Source organism: Oncorhynchus tshawytscha, linkage group LG09 (genome assembly GCF_018296145.1).
Source record: "Oncorhynchus tshawytscha isolate Ot180627B linkage group LG09, Otsh_v2.0, whole genome shotgun sequence".
NCBI lineage: Eukaryota > Metazoa > Chordata > Actinopteri > Salmoniformes > Salmonidae > Oncorhynchus > Oncorhynchus tshawytscha.
Window position 1 is genome coordinate 63,767,930 of NC_056437.1, and position 19,016 is coordinate 63,786,945.

At 46.5% G+C, this 19,016-nt stretch overlaps 1 protein-coding gene across 3 annotated transcripts in view; it reads right to left on the reverse strand.

Annotated features, from left to right (window-relative positions):
- Positions 1-4,319, reverse strand: part of LOC112246418 (centrosome-associated protein CEP250-like) — an 86,967-nt gene extending 82,648 nt beyond the window's left edge. For 2 of the 3 annotated variants that reach the window (XM_042327195.1, XM_024414730.2), the window contains exons 1-3: positions 4,054-4,315; positions 2,703-2,790; positions 949-1,372 (exon numbers count right to left, since the gene is read on the reverse strand). In XM_042327195.1, the coding sequence (XP_042183129.1) occupies positions 949-1,372; positions 2,703-2,790; positions 4,054-4,070 (529 nt within the window). In that variant the 5' untranslated portion in view covers positions 4,071-4,315. Of the gene's footprint in view, positions 1-948; positions 1,373-2,702; positions 2,791-4,053 lie in introns of all 3 variants that reach the window. The other variant, XM_042327196.1, reaches the window with a different exon arrangement.
- Positions 4,320-19,016: the final 14,697 nt, after the last annotated feature.

The window sequence follows — 19,016 nt, forward strand, 5'->3', positions numbered from 1 at the left end:
CCTTCAAGCTCATTTCTGCAGCATTAGTAAAGATGTGATCAATACTGATTGATGATTTAATTCCTGTGCTGTTTGTAGCTACCCTGGTAGGTTGACTGATACCCTGAACCAGTTTGCAGCATTTTCTTGAGTCTGCAGCATAAAGGCGTGTTCCTTACATATGTTAGATGTAGTTTTTCTTTGCCTAAGTGAATGAGCTGGTATTGAGGCAAAAGAGTTGGGGCTGCCTTGGCAGGCGGACGAGTTACATTTTTCTTTGTTATGTGTTTATATGTTTGTCTTATTTTGTCACCCCTTCTCCAGAGACCTTCAGGGCTGGCTGCCTTTTGGAGGGGCTATTTTGGTTATAGAGTAGCAGTCTTATGAATTCATGTGTGTGCTTTTGCATTCTAATTATCACAGTGTGTTATCATCTTTCAGAGTGTTTAATCTCAAGTGTGCCATCTTACAACAAGTGTGAAATACTTTTGTATATTCACACTTGTAATGTTCCCCTAGAAGAGTTTTACATGCAAGGCTTGAGTCTTGGAAACTTGGTGTTATTCCTTGCCCTGCTGCTAATTCATTGTGTGTGCCCTCTAAGCTGTAGTTCCAGACAGTTAGTCTGTTCAATTTGTGGTGACTTGTCTCATTAATTGTATGTATTGCCTCTTTATCTGTAATAAATCTTTCCACTTTGGTTAACTCTGTCAATTATTTGACATACCTGTGTATAACATGTCCCAAGTACATCCTCTCTTAACAAAAAGGTGGCATAGCACAGTTTACATAAAGTTAACACAATACCATAAAGTAACAAAAATCACCTCACACACAACTCTCTCACATTAAACAGATGCACAAACAAAAATACCCATAGCACTCCATTGCATAGAAAAACAAGTATGAACACACATTAAAGCCACAAAAACCATAAAAACAAACAATGGACCATATGTTTGCTCTTACCGTCTCTGGAGATGGTTTGACTGAGCTGGTCGAGGGAAGCGCTGCCACTCATGGAGGGAGACAAAGAGCAGAGAGAAGAGGAGGTGCTGATGGATGGAGAACTGCGGCTGCTTGGGAGGGTTCTTCTCCCGCCTCCTATCCTCTGCTGTTGTTCCTCCTGGCACCGCCAGGACCGACCTGTCGGAGTCTTCTCCACCATGGCTTTGCAAGCACTGCCGTGTCGGCTAGTGCTAACACTATCGCTACTTTTGCTGCTAGCGCTTTTGCTGATGCTACAGCTAGGGCAACTGCTGTAGCTACCATTAGCACTTCCAGCACTGCCCCTAGTAGCACTGCTGTTACTTTTAATGCTAACAGTATTTTTCCTGCTGATGCCCAGCTGGTCAACTCCACTGGTCACAGCCACCCTAGCTGGCCCGGGTTCCTGGAAGGAGAGTGAGAGAGAGAAAGAAATAAAGAGGTAAGAGAAGGAGAGAGAGATTGAAAGACAGACAGAGATTGAGTCAGAGCGAGAGAGAGAGATAATGTGAGTCACTCAGAAACAGACAAATAAGAGGGAGAAAGGGACGAGAAATGATGAGGATGCAGAAGTACATTTCAATCAAATCTGTGGAGACTCCAACTGCTACCACTGGACGACCAATGTAAACTGTTTCCCATCTGACTCGACGAGGAATCCCCTATGTAGTCCAGTTAGCTCCTCTCCCTCATCAAGTTTAATGTCCCACGGAGCAGCACCACGTCCCCTGTGTGCGTCCCAAATGGTAACGTATGGACCCAGGTCAAAATTATTTCACTATATAGGGAATAGGGTGCCATTTGGGACACGGCTGCTCCTCCGCCTCTCAATCCCATCAGCCTGGGAGGGGAGTGTCCTTTAATCCTGATCAGATCGCTGCAGCTAATTCTGTTAATGTGGCCATCTGACTGGGCCTTTAATCACACAGCCGGCTGACCAACAACGCTAAAAGTCCCTCCCTCCCCACACACACACACACACACACACGCACAAGTGTAAATCACATACTGTATACACACACAAGTCTGACTAATGCTTAATTATACTAGAGCACATGATGCCATCAGACAGACGTTCTAGGAAGACGGAATGCCATTGGGAGATGTGCAAATCTTGAGAGCTGCAACCTCACCAAATACACAAACACACACACACACAATAATCAATCAGTAGGGCCCATCTATCTGTGGCTGCACCATTTATAAAGCAGGGTGAAATCAATTGGCTCCAGCCTGCTGCCAGGAAAGTCCTGACTCTGCTACTGATGCAGTCATAAACAAACTCTTTAGTTCACTCCCAATGTTTTTCCAACCTTTTCAGACCTCAAGTAGTCTGTCAAAAAAAATGTTTTTTAAATTTTACTAGGCAAGTCAGTTAAGAACAAATTCTTATTTTCAATGATGGCCTAGGAACAGTGGGTTAACTGCCTGTTCAGGGGCAGAATGACAAATTTGTACCTTGTCAGCTCGGGGATTCGAACTTGCAAACTTTCGGTTACTAGTCCAATGCGCTAACCACTAGGCTACCCTGCCGCCCCACAACATCTGTTGTGTAGTTTCAGCTATATACACAAGTTGTATTGTGTATATAGAATTCATCCCAGCATTGGACATACTGTACTAGACATCATCTCACCATGTTGTTGACAAAGCTATAGAGGTAGAACAATGAGGAAAAGAAGGCGGGTTTACAGTATCTGTGGTTGTGTTATGTTGAGTCGGAAGACCGGGTCTACCTGGGATGTGGGTGTGTCCACTTTCCTCTTCTTCTTCTGTGTCAGTTTGTGGGTCTTGGGGTATACAACGAGGGCCTCCTGCCACCTGCTTGAGAAAAACACATAGTTATAAACACACACACACAAACAACACTGTATCAATTTAAATATATACACACAAAAAAACACACAAAACAGACAGCACACACAACCAGCTGCATACAACAAGCCGGAATGTTGAGCATGGCTGATCTCCAACTGTTTGTCCCTGTGTATAGGCTAGTGCGTTTTCAGAGTCTAACAGTTAATTATATATATTGTATAACAATGTGTAGTCAAGTCTATAGAGGTCAGCTTCAGTAGCTAACCAGTGGATTAGGAAGCAGGAGAGTAGTGTTGACTACCCTGGATTAAACTCTTGAGATCTAGATTGCTGATATAAATGCAAAAACTGTATTTACACAGGCAGCACAATTCTGATCTTTTAAACAATTATTGGCAGAAAAGCTGATCTGAATGGTAAAAAAACAATGAGTGAATAAAACAATCAGAATTGGGCTGCCAGTGTAAATGCAGATGTAGACTGGAGAGGAAACAGTTAGACATTACTGTTTTATGTGTAATGCTTTCAAATGTATTATTGTATACTTGAGGTGCACTTGATTCAGATTAAGCTTTATTGTGTGCAGAATGGGTGGAGTTTGCAATTTTGAGACTATGGTTCGGGTCAGGTTTGGAACAAACCCCTAAGCAACAGCCAGTTCTGATGTAAATCAATTCCATCTTAACGAAAAATTAATTAAAAGACCACTGAGGTCAAGAAGGCATTGCTGTCCTTAAAAAAATGGCTGCCATCCAGACTGGAATAGAATTACGTATAGAACTAAATTATCCCTAAAGAGGATTAAGGCTTTAAATGAACATTTCATTAGTGGTAAAGAGGTTCACATCACATCAAACAACTTTCAGTCATATGTAGAAGTTATTGTGAGAATTTTGTTTACTGTGAATTCCTTTTATGTGTTTGTTTTATAATTAGATTATAGTTACTTAGAGTGATATGCCAGACATACTCCAGACAAGCAAACCTTAAGGTTTGAGTCACAGACTTTCAGAAGCTGCCGTCAAATAGTCTTTAGATAGACATAGTTTCAATGACATCCAGATTGTCCTGCTATCGCTCCTACAGTTACAAAGTGTCTCATGCACATTTAACAATCAGAAATAAAAGGCATTATGCTGGACTATTATCATGACAAGACCTCTAAAGCTTTCAAACTAATTTAACTCATATCTACACAAATAGAGTCTAATTATCTTTTCTAACCCTACAATATTCCCATGTCTACATCTAAATATTCAGATTTCTTACTTCTGTTTCCTGGACATTGCCTGGTCTCAGAAAAGTGGTTATTCCAGAAAAGATGTCCACAATAATCCACACCAGGCACAATAAATCCCTATCTCAAATGAGGAATGACCAAGACCGAACAATCCTTAAATATCAGTAATGTAGAACAAAGAAATCCAAATTGAGATAACAAAAATTCACAAGTATGCCATTCAGTCAGTGTTTGGGATACAGAGCCACACACACAAAGTCAGGTACTCAAGTAGACACACCAATCATGCTGCACACAGACACACACCTTGGTGCATACATACACACACAAACACATTAACACCCCCACTTTAATCCTGTTCAGACAGAGTTGACACACTACATTACAGTCTTACTGGATTAAGCATAGATTTCTTCAGATTTACAGCCTAATGACACTTAAAGTACAAGGAAACAAGGATGAGAGAGGAACAGGGAGACAGTGAGAGAGTGATGAAGGAGATGGGGAGCGAGAGAGAGAGAGACTCAGGAAGAACAGACAAGAGGGAGAGAGGAAGGGTAAGAGGAACAGGGAGACCAGAGGCGGTTGGTTATATTTGCATTAAATATCTGTGTTAAAGGCTTTAACCCTTGCAAAACACTATAATCCAGAAAGCTCATCAGCATTGAACTTGAACTGAGGGGACCTGTATCTAGTCTAAGTCAGAGAGGCTTACTCACTGATGTGGCTAAAATTGGTAGAGCATAGCGCTTGCAACTCTGCAGTCAGGATAGTGGATTACATTCCCCCTGGCGCCACACATACGAAAATGTGTACAAGCACTAATGTAAAATGCTTGGAATAAAGTGTCTGCTAAATTGGATATATAATATTGACTGGGTAAATGAGGAGTGAGAGGCACAGGAGGAACATTACAATTAGGATCTAAATCGAAACCCTTTCCCCCAAAAGCCACCACACTTGGCCAGTTTCAAAGGCTCATTTGGGTAGCTGCAGTTTAAGACTTATTACACTAGAGGGAGCCATCAGCAGTGTGTGTGTATTTCCCTCTAAGCCAATGATTGCCTACTTGGTGTCAACACAGATAAGGTTATCTGTGGCATAATACAGTGTCTGTGTTGTTTTTTTCACCCTGCTCTGCTCTCACCATGACATCCAAGGCGTCATAAACTCTGGGACTACTACATCTCTATATGTTTTTCAATGTAAAACATCTCTTTAACAATACTTCCTGTTGACCCAACCTCTCACCTGTGATCATGCTGTGCCCTCTGTGTCAGTCAGTTCAAAGGTGGGAGGGGTTCACTGACACAGTTGATATAACCTAGAGGATTTAGAGAGAAGGGGGAGAGGGATGACGTGAAGGAGAGAGACTGTAGGTGTGTGGTCTCACCTGATGTCCACACTAAGTGGCCAAAGAGTACTTTATGCTGAAAAACAGACACATGAGGACAAACAATAGAAGATAATGTCATTATTAGACATAAATACCACTTGAAGCTTGATGATGACTTGAACATTTTAATCAGCTGTGTAGTGCTAAGGCAAAAACAAAAATGTGCACAGGTGTTTGGAGTAGAGGTCGACCGATTAATCGGAATGGCCGATTAATTGGGGCCGATTTCAAGTTTTCATAACAATCGGAAATCAGTAGTTTTGGGCGCTGATTTCCGATTTAAAATATATATATATATATATATATATATATATATATAGAGAGAGAGAGATATACCTTTTATTTAACTAGGCAAGTAAGTTAAGAACACATTCTTATTTTCAATGACTGCCTGTGGGTTACTGTGGGTTAATTGCCTTGTTCAGGGGCAGAACGACACATTTTAGACCTTGTCAGCTCAGGGGTTCCAATCTTGCAACCACACAGTTAACTAGTCCAACGCTCTAACCATTGCAATCCACAAGTAGCCTGCCTGTTACGCGAATGCAGTAGAAGCCAAAGTAAATTGCTAGCTAGCATTAAACTTATCTTATAAAAAGCAATCAATCATAATCACTAGTTATAACTACTAATCCAGTTTAGCAGGCAATATTAACCAGGTGAAATTGTGTCATTTCGCTTGCGTTCATTGCACGCAGTCAGGGTATATGCAACAGTTTGGGCTGCCTGGCTCATTGCGAACTAATTTGCCAGAATGTTACGTAATTATGACATACATTGAAGGTTGTGCAATATAACAAGAATATTTAGATTAAGGGATTCTAACCGTTAGATAAAATACCGAACGGTTCCGTATTTCACTGAAATAATAAACGTTTCGTTTCCGGATTCGATCATATTAATGACCAAAGGCTCGTATTTCTGTGTGTTGTTATGTTATAATTAAGTCTGATTTGATAGAGCAGTCTGACTAAGCAGCAGCAGGCCCGTAATCATTCATTCAAACAGCACTCGTGCGTTTTGCCAGCAGCTCTTCGCAAGCACAGCCCTGTTTATGACTTCAAGCCTATCAGCCTAATGGCTGGTGTAACCAATGTGAAATGGCTAGCTAGTTAGCTGGGTGTGCGCTAATACTGTTTCACTCGCTTTTAGATTTGGAGTAGTTATTCCCCTTGCGCTGCAAGGGCCGCGGAGCGTGGAGCGATGGGTAACGTGTGTGGCTGTTGACGTGTTCCTGGTTTGAGCCCAGGTGGGGGCAAGGAGGGGGACGGAAGCTATACTGTTACACTGGCAATACAATAGTGCCTATAAGAACATCCAATAGTCAAAGGTATATGAAATACAAATGGTATAGGGAGAAATAGTCCTATAAATACTAGGATTAATTATATTAACTACAACTTAAAACCTCTTACCTTGGAATATTGAAGTCTCATGTTAAAAGGAACCACCAACTTTCATATGTTCTGAGCAAGGAACTTAAACGTTAGCTTTTTTACATGGCACATATTACTTTCTTCTCCAACACTTTGTTTTTGCATTATTTAAACCAAATTGAACATGTTTCATTATTTATTTGAGGGTAAATTAATTTTATTGATGTTTTATATTAAGTTAAGTGTTAAATCAGTATTGTTGTAATTGTCATTATTACAAATAAAAAAATTGTCAGTGTAATGGTTTTCTTCATCTGAAGGCGAGGCAGACCAAAGCACAGCGTGGTGGTTATTCATATTCTTTAATTTATAAAGAAACTACACATGAGATAACTAACAAAAACAACAAATGTGAGAAAACCTAAAACAGTCCCATCTGGTGCAAAACACAAAGACAGGAACAAACACACAGTGAAACCCAGGCTACCTAAGTATGATTCTCAATCAGAGACAACTAATGACACCTGCCTCTGATTGAGAACCATACTAGGCCGAAACATAGAAATACCCAAATTATAGAAAAACAGACTGCCCACCCAACTCACGCCCTGACCATACTAAATAAATACAAAACAAGGGAAATAAAGGTCAGAACGTGACAGTACCCCCCCCCCCAAGGTGCGGACTCCGGCCGCAAAACCTTGACCTATAGGGGAGGGTCTGGGTGGGCGTCTGTCCGCGGTGGCGGCTCTGGCGCGGGACGCGGACCCCACTTAACCATTGTCTTAGTCCGCCTCATTGTCCGCCTCCGTGGCTTTCTACCCATGGCCACCCCTCTCAATGACCCCACTGGACAGAGGAGCAGCTCGGGACAGAGGAGCAGCTCGGGACAGAGGTGCGGAAGCTCGGGACAGAGGTGCGGAAGCTCGGGACAGAGGGGCGGAAGCTCGGGACAGAGGGGCGGAAGCTCGGGACAGAGGGGCGGAAGCTCGGGACAGAGGGGCGGAAGCTCGGGACAGAGGGGCGGAAGCTCGGGACAGAGGGGCGGAAGCTCGGGACAGAGGGGCGGAAGCTCGGGACAGAGGGGCGGAAGCTCTGGCGCCTCTGGGCTGAGGGGCTCCGGCAGCGGCGCCGGACAGGCGGGAGGCTCCGGCAGCGGCGCCGGACAGGCGGGAGGCTCCGGCAGCGGCGCCGGACAGGCGGGAGGACCTGCAGGAAGGAGACGGAGAGACAGCCTGGTGCGTGGGGCTGCCACAGGAACCACCAGGCTGGGGAGACCTTCAGGAGGCTTGGTGTTAGGAGGAGGCACCTGAAGGACCGGGCTGTGGGGGAGCACTGGAGCTCTGGTGCGCAACCTTGGCACCACTTCCCCAGGCTGGACAACTACTCTAGCCCGGACTCTCCAGAGTGCAGGCACAGGTTGAACCGGGCTGTGGATAAGCACGGGAGATCTAGTGCTCACTACACGCACCTCTCCCCTAGGCTCCACTCCCACATTTGCCCGGCACGAGCGGAGCGCAGGCAGAGGACGCACTGCACCCTCCCAGCACCCCGGAGACACAGCACGCAGAGCCGGCGCAGGGTAACCTGGACCAAAACTGCGTACCGGCGACCAGACCCGCTGAGCAGGCACCATACGCCCTGGCTCCATGCCCACACTCGCATGGCACTTTCGGGGGCTGCCCTATAGCGCACCGGGCTATGGGCACGCACTGGCGACACCGTGCGCTTAACCGCATAACACGGTGCCTGACCAGTAATGCGCTGCTTATAATAAGCACGAGGAGTGAGCTCAGGTCTGCTACCTGGCTTAGTACCACACCTCGTCTGCCCCCCCCCAAAAAAAATTTGGGGGCTGCCTCTCGTACCTGTCGCACTGCCGTGCTGCCTCCTCATATCGCCGGCTCCTCTCTCCGGCTGCCTCTGTTCTCCTAGCTGCCTCCACCTGTTCCCATGGAAGGCGATCCTTTCCCGCCAGGATCTCCTCCCAGGTGTAGCAACCCTTGCCGTCCAATACATCCTCCCATGTCCAGGAGTCCTGTGATGCTGGCCGCTGTTGTTGCCGCTGCTGCTGCTGTCGTCGCTGCTGTTTACCACGCCGCTTGGTCCGAGTTGGGTGGGTGATTCTGTAATGGTTTTCTTCATCTGAAGGAGAGGGAGACCAAAGCGCAGCGTGGTGGTTATTCATATTCTTTAATTTATAAAGAAACTACACATGAGATAACTAACAAAAACAACAAATGTGAGAAAACCTAAAACAGTCCCATCTGGTGCAAAACACAAAGACAGGAACAATCACCCACAAACACACAGTGAAACCCAGGCTACCTAAGTATGATTCTCAATCAGAGACAACTAATGACACCTGCCTCTGATTGAGAACCATACTAGGCCGAAACATAGAAATACCCAAATTATAGAAAAACAAACATAGACTGCCCACCCAACTCACGCCCTGACCATACTAAATAAATACAAAACAAGGGAAATAAAGGTCAGAACGTGACAGTCCGATTAATCGGCATCGGCTTTTTTGGTCCTCCAATTATCGGTATCGGCATTGAAAAATCATAATCGGTCGACCTCTAGTTTGGAGCATTCCGATATGGCACAGTTGGTGAGGTGTCAGGTTCGCCTCTGTACTTAAAAGGTGATTATTCCAACTCTCTGTGAAATGCTGCAGATCTGCCCGCAGACAAGACAGGTACACATATCCCACACAGAAGAGGTAGATAGAATTTGACAGGTCAAGGTATCATTCTTCCTCCAAACTGTGCATGTGAGACAGGTTCCATGCACAACAAGACAGGCAGAGAGGAAGAGAGAACGAGAACCCAGAACAGTTTAATTACCTCTGGTTATGGACACCTTTGTGGTTCATTTGGTGCTGGGAAATATGCAATATGTATACTATATGCAATATATATACAAAATAATATACAACAGGTTAGTATCTCGAAAAAAAAGCATTGGAATTAAAAGTGCAATGTTTAACATATTAATCTGCTTCATTATGTATGTATTACCAGTTGATGAAGAACAACTCCAATTTCATACATCATTGAACATTTGTCTAGGAATAAGTAAGAATAAAAAAGTTAAAATAACTTCTGTAACGGTTTTCTAGTGGTGATGAAGGAGAGTCGGACCAAACTGCAGCGTGTCGATTGCGATCCATATTTATTAAACAAAACGTAAACACGACTAAACACTAAACACGACTAAACACTAAACACTACAAAACAATAAACGTAATGAAAACCGAAAACAGCCTATCTAGTGCAAACTAACAGAGAGTACAAGTAAGACACTAAGGACAATCACCCACGACAAACTCAAAGAATATGGCTGCCTAAATATGGTTCCCAATCAGAGACAACGATAAGCACCTGCCTCTGATTGAGAACCACTCCAGACAGCCATAGACCTTGCTAGACAACCCACTAAGCTACAATCCCAATACCACCACCAAAACCCCAAGACAAACACACCACAATTACAAAAACCCCATGCCACACCCTGGCCTGACCAAATACATAAAGATAAACACAAAATACTTTGACCAGGGCGTGACAGAACCCCCCCCCTAAGGTGCGGACTCCCGAACGCACCTCAAAACAATAGGGAGGGTCCGGGTGGGCGTCTGTCCATGGTGGCGGCTCCGGCGCGGGACGTGGACCCCACTCCTTTAATGTCTTAGTCCCCTCTCCCTTCATCCCTGGATAGTCCACCCTCGCCGCCGACCATGGCCTAGTAGTCCCCACCCAGAACCCCACTGGACTGAGGAGCAGATCGGGACTGAAGGACAGCTCGGGACCGAGGCAGCTCGGGAGCCGGGAGTGGGAAAGCTCAGGAGTGAGAGGAAGCTCAGGAGTGAGAGGAAGCTCAGGAGTGAGAGGAAGCTCAGGAGTGAGAGGAAGCTCAGGAGTGAGAGGAAGCTCAGGAGTGAGAGGAAGCTCAGGAGTGAGAGGAAGCTCAGGAGTGAGAGGAAGCTCAGGAGTGAGAGGAAGCTCAGGCAGGTAGATAGATCTACCAGCTCCTGGCTGGCTGGTGGTTTCAGCAGATCCTGGCTGACTGGCAGATCCTGGCTGACTGGCAGATCCTGGCTGACTGGCAGATCTGGAAGAGTCTGGTTGACTGGCAGATCTGGAAGAGTCTGGTTGACTGGCAGATCTGGAAGAGTCTGGTTGACTGGCAGATCTGGAAGAGTCTGGCTGACTGGCAGATCTGGAAGAGTCTGGCTGACTGGCAGATCTGGAAGAGTCTGGCTGACTGGCAGATCTGGAAGAGTCTGGCTGACTGGCAGATCTGGAAGAGTCTGGCAGATCTGGAAGAGTCTGGCTGACTGGCAGATCTGGCGGCGCTGGGCAGACTGGCGGCGCTGGGCAGACTGGCGGCGCTGGGCAGACTGGCGGCGCTGGGCAGACTGGCGGCGCTGGGCAGACTGGCGGTGCTGGGCAGACTGGCGGTGCTGGGCAGACTGGCGACGCTGGGCAGACTGGCGACGCTGGGCAGACTGACGACGCTGGGCAGACTGGCGATGCTGGGCAGACTGGCGATGCTGGGCAGACTGACGGCGCTGGGCAGACTGGCGGCGCTGGGCAGACTGGGGGCGCTGGGCAGACTGGCGGCACTAGCTGCTCCATATAGGCTGACAGCTCTGGCGGCTTCTTACAGACTGACCGCTCTGGCGGCTCCGTGCTGACTGGCAGCTCCTTGCAGACTGGCAGCTCCTTACAGACTGACAGCTCCGTGCAGACTGACAGCTCCTTGCAGACTGGCAGCTCCATGCAGACTGGCAGCTCCATGCAGACTGGCAGCTCCATGCAGACTGACAGCTCCATGCAGACTGACAGCTCTGGCTGCTTCATGCAGACTGACATCTCTGGCTGCTCCATGTAGACTGGCTGCTTCATGCAGACTGGCAGCTCGGGCTGCTTCATGTAGACTGACAGCTCTGGCTGCTCCATGCGGACTGACAGCTCTGGCTGCTCCATGTAGACTGACTGCTTCATGCAGACTGGCAGCTCGGGCTGCTTCATGTAGACTGACAGCTCTGGCTGCTCCATGCAGACTGACAGCTCTGACTGTTCCATGCAGACTGACAGCTCTGGCTGCTTCATGCAGACTGGCAGCTCTGGCTGCTCCATGTAGACTGGCTGCTTCATGCAGACTGGCAGCTCGGGCTGCTTCATGTAGACTGACAGCTCTGGCTGCTCCTTGCAGACTGGCAGCTCCATGCAGACTGGCAGCTCTGGCTGCTCCATGCAGACTGACAGCTCTGGCTGCTTCATGCAGACTGGCAGCTCTGGCTGCTTCATGCAGACTGGCAGCTCTGGCTGCTCCATGCAGACTGGCAGCTCTGGCTGCTCCATGCAGACTGACAGCTCTGGCTGCTCCATGCAGACTGGCTGCTTCATGCAGACTGACATCTCTGGCTGCTCCATGCAGACTGACAGCTCTGGCTGCTCCATGCAGACTGACAGCTCTGGCTGCTCCATGCAGACTGGCAGCTCTGGCTGCTCCATGCAGACTGACATCTCTGGCTGCTCCATGCAGACTGACATCTCTGGCTGCTCCATGCAGACTGACAGCTCTGGCTGCTCCATGCAGACTGACAGCTCTGGCTGCTCCATGCAGACTGACAGCTCTGGCTGCTCCATGCAGACTGACAGCTCTGGCTGCTCCATGCGGACTGACAGCTCTGGCTGCTCCATGCAGGCTGGCAGCTCTGGCTTCTCCATGCAGGCTGGCAGCTCTGGCTGCTCTATGCGGACTGACAGCTCTGGCTGCTCCATGCAGGCTGGCAGCTCTGGCTTCTCCATGCAGGCTGGCAGCCTTGGCTGCGCTGAACAGGCGGGAGACTCCGGCAGCGTAGGAGAGGAGAAAGGCTCTGGCTGCGCTAAACAGGCGGGAGGCTCCGGCAGCGCTGTAGAGGAGGAAGGCTCTGGCTGCGCTGAACAGGCGGGAGGATCCGGCAGCGCTGTAGAGGAGAAAGGCTCTGGCTGCGCTAAACAGGCGGGAGACTCCAGCAGCGCAGGAGAGGAGAAAAGCGCTGGCTGCGCTGAACAGGCGGGAGGATCCGGCAGCGCTGTAGAGGAGAAAGGCTCTGGCTGCGCTAAACAGGCGGGAGACTCCAGCAGCGCAGGAGAGGAGAAAAGCGCTGGCTGCGCTGAACAGGCGAGGCACACTGAAGGCCTGGTGCATGGTGCTGGAACTGGTGGTACTGGATCGAGGACACGCACAGGAAGCCTGGAGCGGGAGCTGCTACCGGAGGACTGGAGTGTGGAGGTGGCACAGGATGGGCTAGACCGTGAAGGCGTACTGGAGATCTTGAGAGCAGTGTGGGCACAGGATGTGCAAGGCTAGGGATGTGCACAGGAGGCCTGGTGCGTGAGGCTGGCACCAACTTCACCAGCCGACTAACACGCACCTCAGGACGAGTATGGAGCGCTAACCCAGGTGCCATCAAATCCCCAACACGTTCCGTCGGGCGAATTCCATGCAAAAAGCACCAACACAGCAACTCCCTCATTTCTCTCTCCTCCAATTTCCCCATTAACTCCTTCACAGTCTCTGGTTCTGGTCTCCTCCTTGGCTCCTCACGATAAACAGGGAGAGTTGGCTCAGGTCTGACTCCTGACTCTGCCACACTCTCCCTGAGCCCCCCCCCAAGACATTTTTGGGGCTGATTCTCAGGCTTCCATCCGCTACGCCGTGCTGCCTCCTCATATCTGCGCCTCTCAGCTTTCGCCGCCTCCAGTTCTTCCTTGGGGCGGCGATATTCTCCAGGCTGAGCCCAGGGTCCTTTACCGTCCAGTTCTTCCTCCCATGTCCATTTCTCCAGGTGGTGCAGCCTCTCCCACTGCAGCTGCTGCTGCTCCTGCTGCTGCTGCCTCTGTTGCCTCTCCTGTGGTTCCTGCCTGTTAACACGCTGCTTGGTCCGTTGGTGGTGGGTGATTCTGTAACGGTTTTCTAGTGGTGATGAAGGAGAGTCGGACCAAACTGCAGCGTGTCGATTGCGATCCATATTTATTAAACAAAACGTAAACACGACTAAACACTAAACACTACAAAACAATAAACGTAATGAAAACCGAAAACAGCCTATCTAGTGCAAACTAACAGAGAGTACAAGTAAGACACTAAGGACAATCACCCACGACAAACTCAAAGAATATGGCTGCCTAAATATGGTTCCCAATCAGAGACAACGATAAGCACCTGCCTCTGATTGAGAACCACTCCAGACAGCCATAGACCTTGCTAGACAACCCACTAAGCTACAATCCCAATACCACCACCAAAACCCCAAGACAAACACACCACAATTACAAAAACCCCATGCCACACCCTGGCCTGACCAAATACATAAAGATAAACACAAAATACTTTGACCAGGGCGTGACAACTTCTTAGATTTGATGGAGACATTATAAATCTTAGTACCTTATCAATGTATGGTGTGTATCAATGTGGACGAGAGACAGGGATGGAGGAACAGAGCATTTTTGCCGAGCAATGCAACGCAGATGGATCATTCTGGCAATGATACCTTCACCATCTACACGCTGCAAAGACTCTTCGCCATTGTACACGATGGTCTACTCTGAGACTTTCTTTGACCATTCTAAAGCCCGCATGGGGCATCCTTGCCTTAATGGCGCTGACTTTCTTGTCTAACTCATCTGGCATATCAGAATAGCATTCCCTGACAGACATATTGTGCTCTTTCATCCTTCTGTAAACAAAGCTAACCGTTACACTGTCATGAAATATTATTATATATCGACTATGAAACAAATACGACATAGCTTATGAGTTGACATGAAAGAAAGTTAGATTAATTCAACTGTAAATGGCGAGAACAGGCGTTCGTTGCTAAATGCTTTTGGTTAGCTTGAGAATAATAATTGCATGATTTATCATTCTACGGTATGTATCTATGTAATATATAATGTAATGTTATGAACCGACACTGAATCGTAGGAGCTATGTAAAAGTTGGACGGAAGAATGCCCAGTGCTGCTTATCTGAGATGCCATCATGACACAGTCCTTCTTCATAGGTGTCCGCTATGACTTCCTTTGTGTCGGAAAGAAAGGATGAACAGTATTGGTTGTAGCCAAACTGACACTCAAAAAAATGGCCAAATTGGAGGGTGGTTGTTAGCGAGTTTTGTTTTCAAATTCCTTTATTTGTTCTCGAAATATTTTTGGGGAGTAAAATCCATAAAGTTTTGTGCTCTATTACTAAATATTTGATCGCAAATCTTATTTTTTACTTTGAAGCCTCGTTTTGGCTTTCAGAACAATTATTTTGGATTGAATTTTTTTTTTTTAAGTTGCTTTCAGAAAAAAACATTTGACTTGAAAATAAAGTTTTGCTATCGACAAAAAGACATCAATTTGTTGCAAGTTGGTGAGGGGGGCTAATAGCTGAACAATAGACCAGATTTGCCTTAACGACCAAAGGGGAGTTAGAGCACTGATTATGCTTTTGGGTCCCAATGCACTACTGTCTCTAACTGACAATGAATGGGCAATATAAACCAAATAATAAACTGATAACTGTGTAGGACTTCAAATGAAACAAGCAGGGAGCAGGTTACGAACTCTCAATCTTCTTGCCCGAAGTCCAGCGCGCTATCGACAGTGCACCAAAAGCATGCTCAAGCCGCAGTCAGAGCGCGTCCTTGCGGTAGCTTGCTACTCAATGTAATAAAGTAATGGCTTTTCAAATAAATTACCTTACACGTTATGTTGGCTGACAATTTGTTAGCTGCGCTGTCCTTACGAACCACATAGCATATCATTACAGCAGTATGTACTATCGTTAATAACGCTAACGTTAATAACGCTAACGTTAATAGGTATACATCAAACTTGACCGTATATTAACTAGAGGCTATCTAACTACCCAACGTTTATTGACTTGACTATTCCCGTCATTCTTAGCTTGGCTGAATGGTATAGTCGTGTGCGTTCTCAATGGACATGCGGGTGCTTTCGTAAATTCGACTGGCTATCTACTCCGATTTCAGCGCACTCTCATCTGAGTGAACAGAGCGCAGAATAATGAATTTACGAGCGCTCAACACCCATTGAATATGGCCGGTGTCAGTAAACGTCGGCAAAAAAACGTAATTAAATTGTTTCCCGCAGCACCGTTACAGACACCAACGCTCTGGTTAACACGAAAACTGCCTAACCAGCTCTGCTAGGGCAAGTAAAATGGTCAGAGTGGTCTCATTTGTGTCTGGAAGTAGCTAGCAAGCTAGCCAACGTTAGCTTAGGTGCTTGACTGCTTCGGCACGAACGTCCAGTGTACGCTCTGAGAGTGAAACGGTCTGAATTTACCCAGAGGGTTTTGCGTTTTTCATGGAATAGAAACTCCATAATATTGTAACGACCCTGGGTTTATACGCGCGCATATCGACTCTGCCGCTTGAGCATGCTTTTGCGGCACAGTCGATAGCGCGCCGGAGCTCGGGCTAGAAGGTCGAGGGTTCGAGACCTGCTCCCTGCTGTTTCATTACACTGGTGTCAGAAGTGATCGGACCTTGCATCCACGACAGTGCGTGTGCTTGGCCGGTGAGCGCGTTCCTGTAAGACGTAGAGTCGCAAGCTAGCGCGAGGACGCGCTCTTTGAAAGGAGTGAGTAGTGTAACACCCTAGGTTTATAAGCGCGGATATCGGCTTGAGCATGCTTTTGCGTCATAGTCGATAGCGCGCCGGACCTCGGGCTAGAAGGACGAGGGTTCGAGACCTGCTCCCTGCTGTTTGATTACAATATTAATTAAATTAATTAAGCAAGAACCAGTCAAAAGTTTGGACACACCTACTCATTCCAGGATGTTTCTGGTGGTCAAACTAGCAATAACTTGCAATAACAGAAAAAAATGGCTGAGAATTAAATGATGTGCCACAGAATTCTGAGGCAGCACGCAACTTTTAAAGGAGGAACCACTGTACAGTATTTAGCTGGTATTTATAAACTTTTTATAAAAATTACACATAAAATAGCCTGACAATTCTCCTGAAGTATTTCCCGCTGGATCTCTCTTTTGTTCTCTTTCTTTCTCTTAGAAAAAACTTTTATGTGTCTGTGCTTAAGAGTTTAGTGACTTTCAACATGGCTCCGTCATAGGATACCACCTATCCAACAAGTCAGTTTGTGCTAGAGCTGCTCTGGTCAACTGTAAGTGTTGTTATTAGGAAGTGGAAACGACTAGGAGCAATAACAGCTCAGTGGGAAGCAATAGGCCACACGAGCTCACAGTACAGGAACTCCAATTGCTGAAGCACGTAGTGCGTAAAATTTCTCTTTCCTTGTTTGAAACACCTATTACCGAGTTCCAAACTGGTTCTGCAAGCAATGTCAGCACAATAACTGTTCGTTGGGAGCTTCATGAATTGGGTTTCAATGCCGAGCAGCCGCACACAAGCCTAAGATCACCATGCGCAATGCCAAGCATTGGCTAGAGTGGTGTAAAGCTCACCATCATTGGACTCTGGAGCAATGGAAACACATTCTCTGGAGTGATGAATCACGCTTCACCATCTGGCAATCCAACAGATGAATCTGGGTTTGGTGGATGCCAGGAGGACACTACCTGCCTGACTGCGAGCCAGGCCTAATCACCCAACATCAGTGCTCGACCTCACTAATGCTCTTGTGGCTGAATGGAAGCAAGTCTCCACAGCAATGTTCTAATATTAGTGGAAACCCTTCCCAGAAGAGTGGAGGCTGTTATAGCAGCAAAGAGGGGACCAGCTCCATATTAATGACCATGATTTTGGAATGAGATGTTCGACAAGCAGGTGTCCACATAATTTTGGTCATGTAGTGTATGTCCATTGCACTGCACACAATTTAAACTTAGTCTTGAATGATACATGCCAAGATATAGCCTACCAGAGACAAGGGACTGTTGATATTGCAACCACACAACTCAAACCTCGGTTCCCCAGTATGAACGAAATTGCAAAACATTTTTTTTGTTTTAACTCTCAAGAACTGTTGTCCGCTGAAGATGATAATCTGTTTGCATCTGCCAATTTACTGGCTGTCCAGTATCCAGACGACCTGTCCCCAGACCATCCTATACAGTTAATCTCTTTCCGTAACGTGTTGAGGCCAGCTATTAAGGTGAATGAGCACCTCAATTAAAGATGTTGTAGAACTGCTTATTTGAAGCACCACTCCCCTCTGCCCAATTCCCCTGATGTTGCTATGGCAATCAAGCTGTTTAAGCTTCCCTGTAACTGTCCCTTCTGCAGAGAGTTTGTTTTCTAAACCAAAACTAATAAAGAACTACCTAAGAAGCATAGAATCTCGTTCTGATATGCGCTTTTGAACACCTGAATAAGATCCACAAATGTTTTTATTTAAAAAATGTTTAAAATCTTTATTTAATGCGGCAAGTCAGTAAGAGCCAATTCTTATTTACAATGACGGCCTACACCAGCCAAACCCGCAAGATGCTGGGCCAATTGTGCGCCGCCCTATGGGACTCACAATCACGGCCGGTTGTGATACAGCCTCGATTCTAACCAGGGTGTCTGTAGTGACGTCTCTTGCACGGAGATGCAGTGCTTTAGACCGCTGCTCCACTCGGGAGCCCTCATTGCACTAGCACCATCGTAGCCGTGACCACAGCATTTGTTCACTGATATCCCCTTACTTTCAATCATTTCAATTATTTATTTTTCAAGGCCTGAGGCACTTTGATCAGTCACATTCTTGAAGCCCAAGAAACAAACACTTACAGTCCCTTCCGAAAGTATTCATACCCCTTGACTTATTCCACATACTGTGTTGTGTTATGGATTACTTTTTTTATCTCACACATCTACACACAATACCCCATAATGACAAAGTGAAAACATGCTTCTATGCATTTTAGCAAATTCTCATTTATATAACTTTTCACCCGAGTCAATATTTTGTAGAAGCACCTTTGTCAGTGATTACAGCTGTGAGTCTCTCAGAGCTTTCCATACATGGATTGTGCAACATTTGCCCATTTTTCTATCCAGATTTCTTCAAGCTCTGTGAATTTGGTTGTTGATCATTGATAGATAACCATGCTGAACAATAGACTATTCAACCTTTACTAAAGAATAGTCTAATAGGGATTCTGGCCTTCTAGGCAGAGTTGGCAAAGAAAAAGCCATATGTCAGACTGGCCAATAAAAACAAATGATTAAGATGGCAA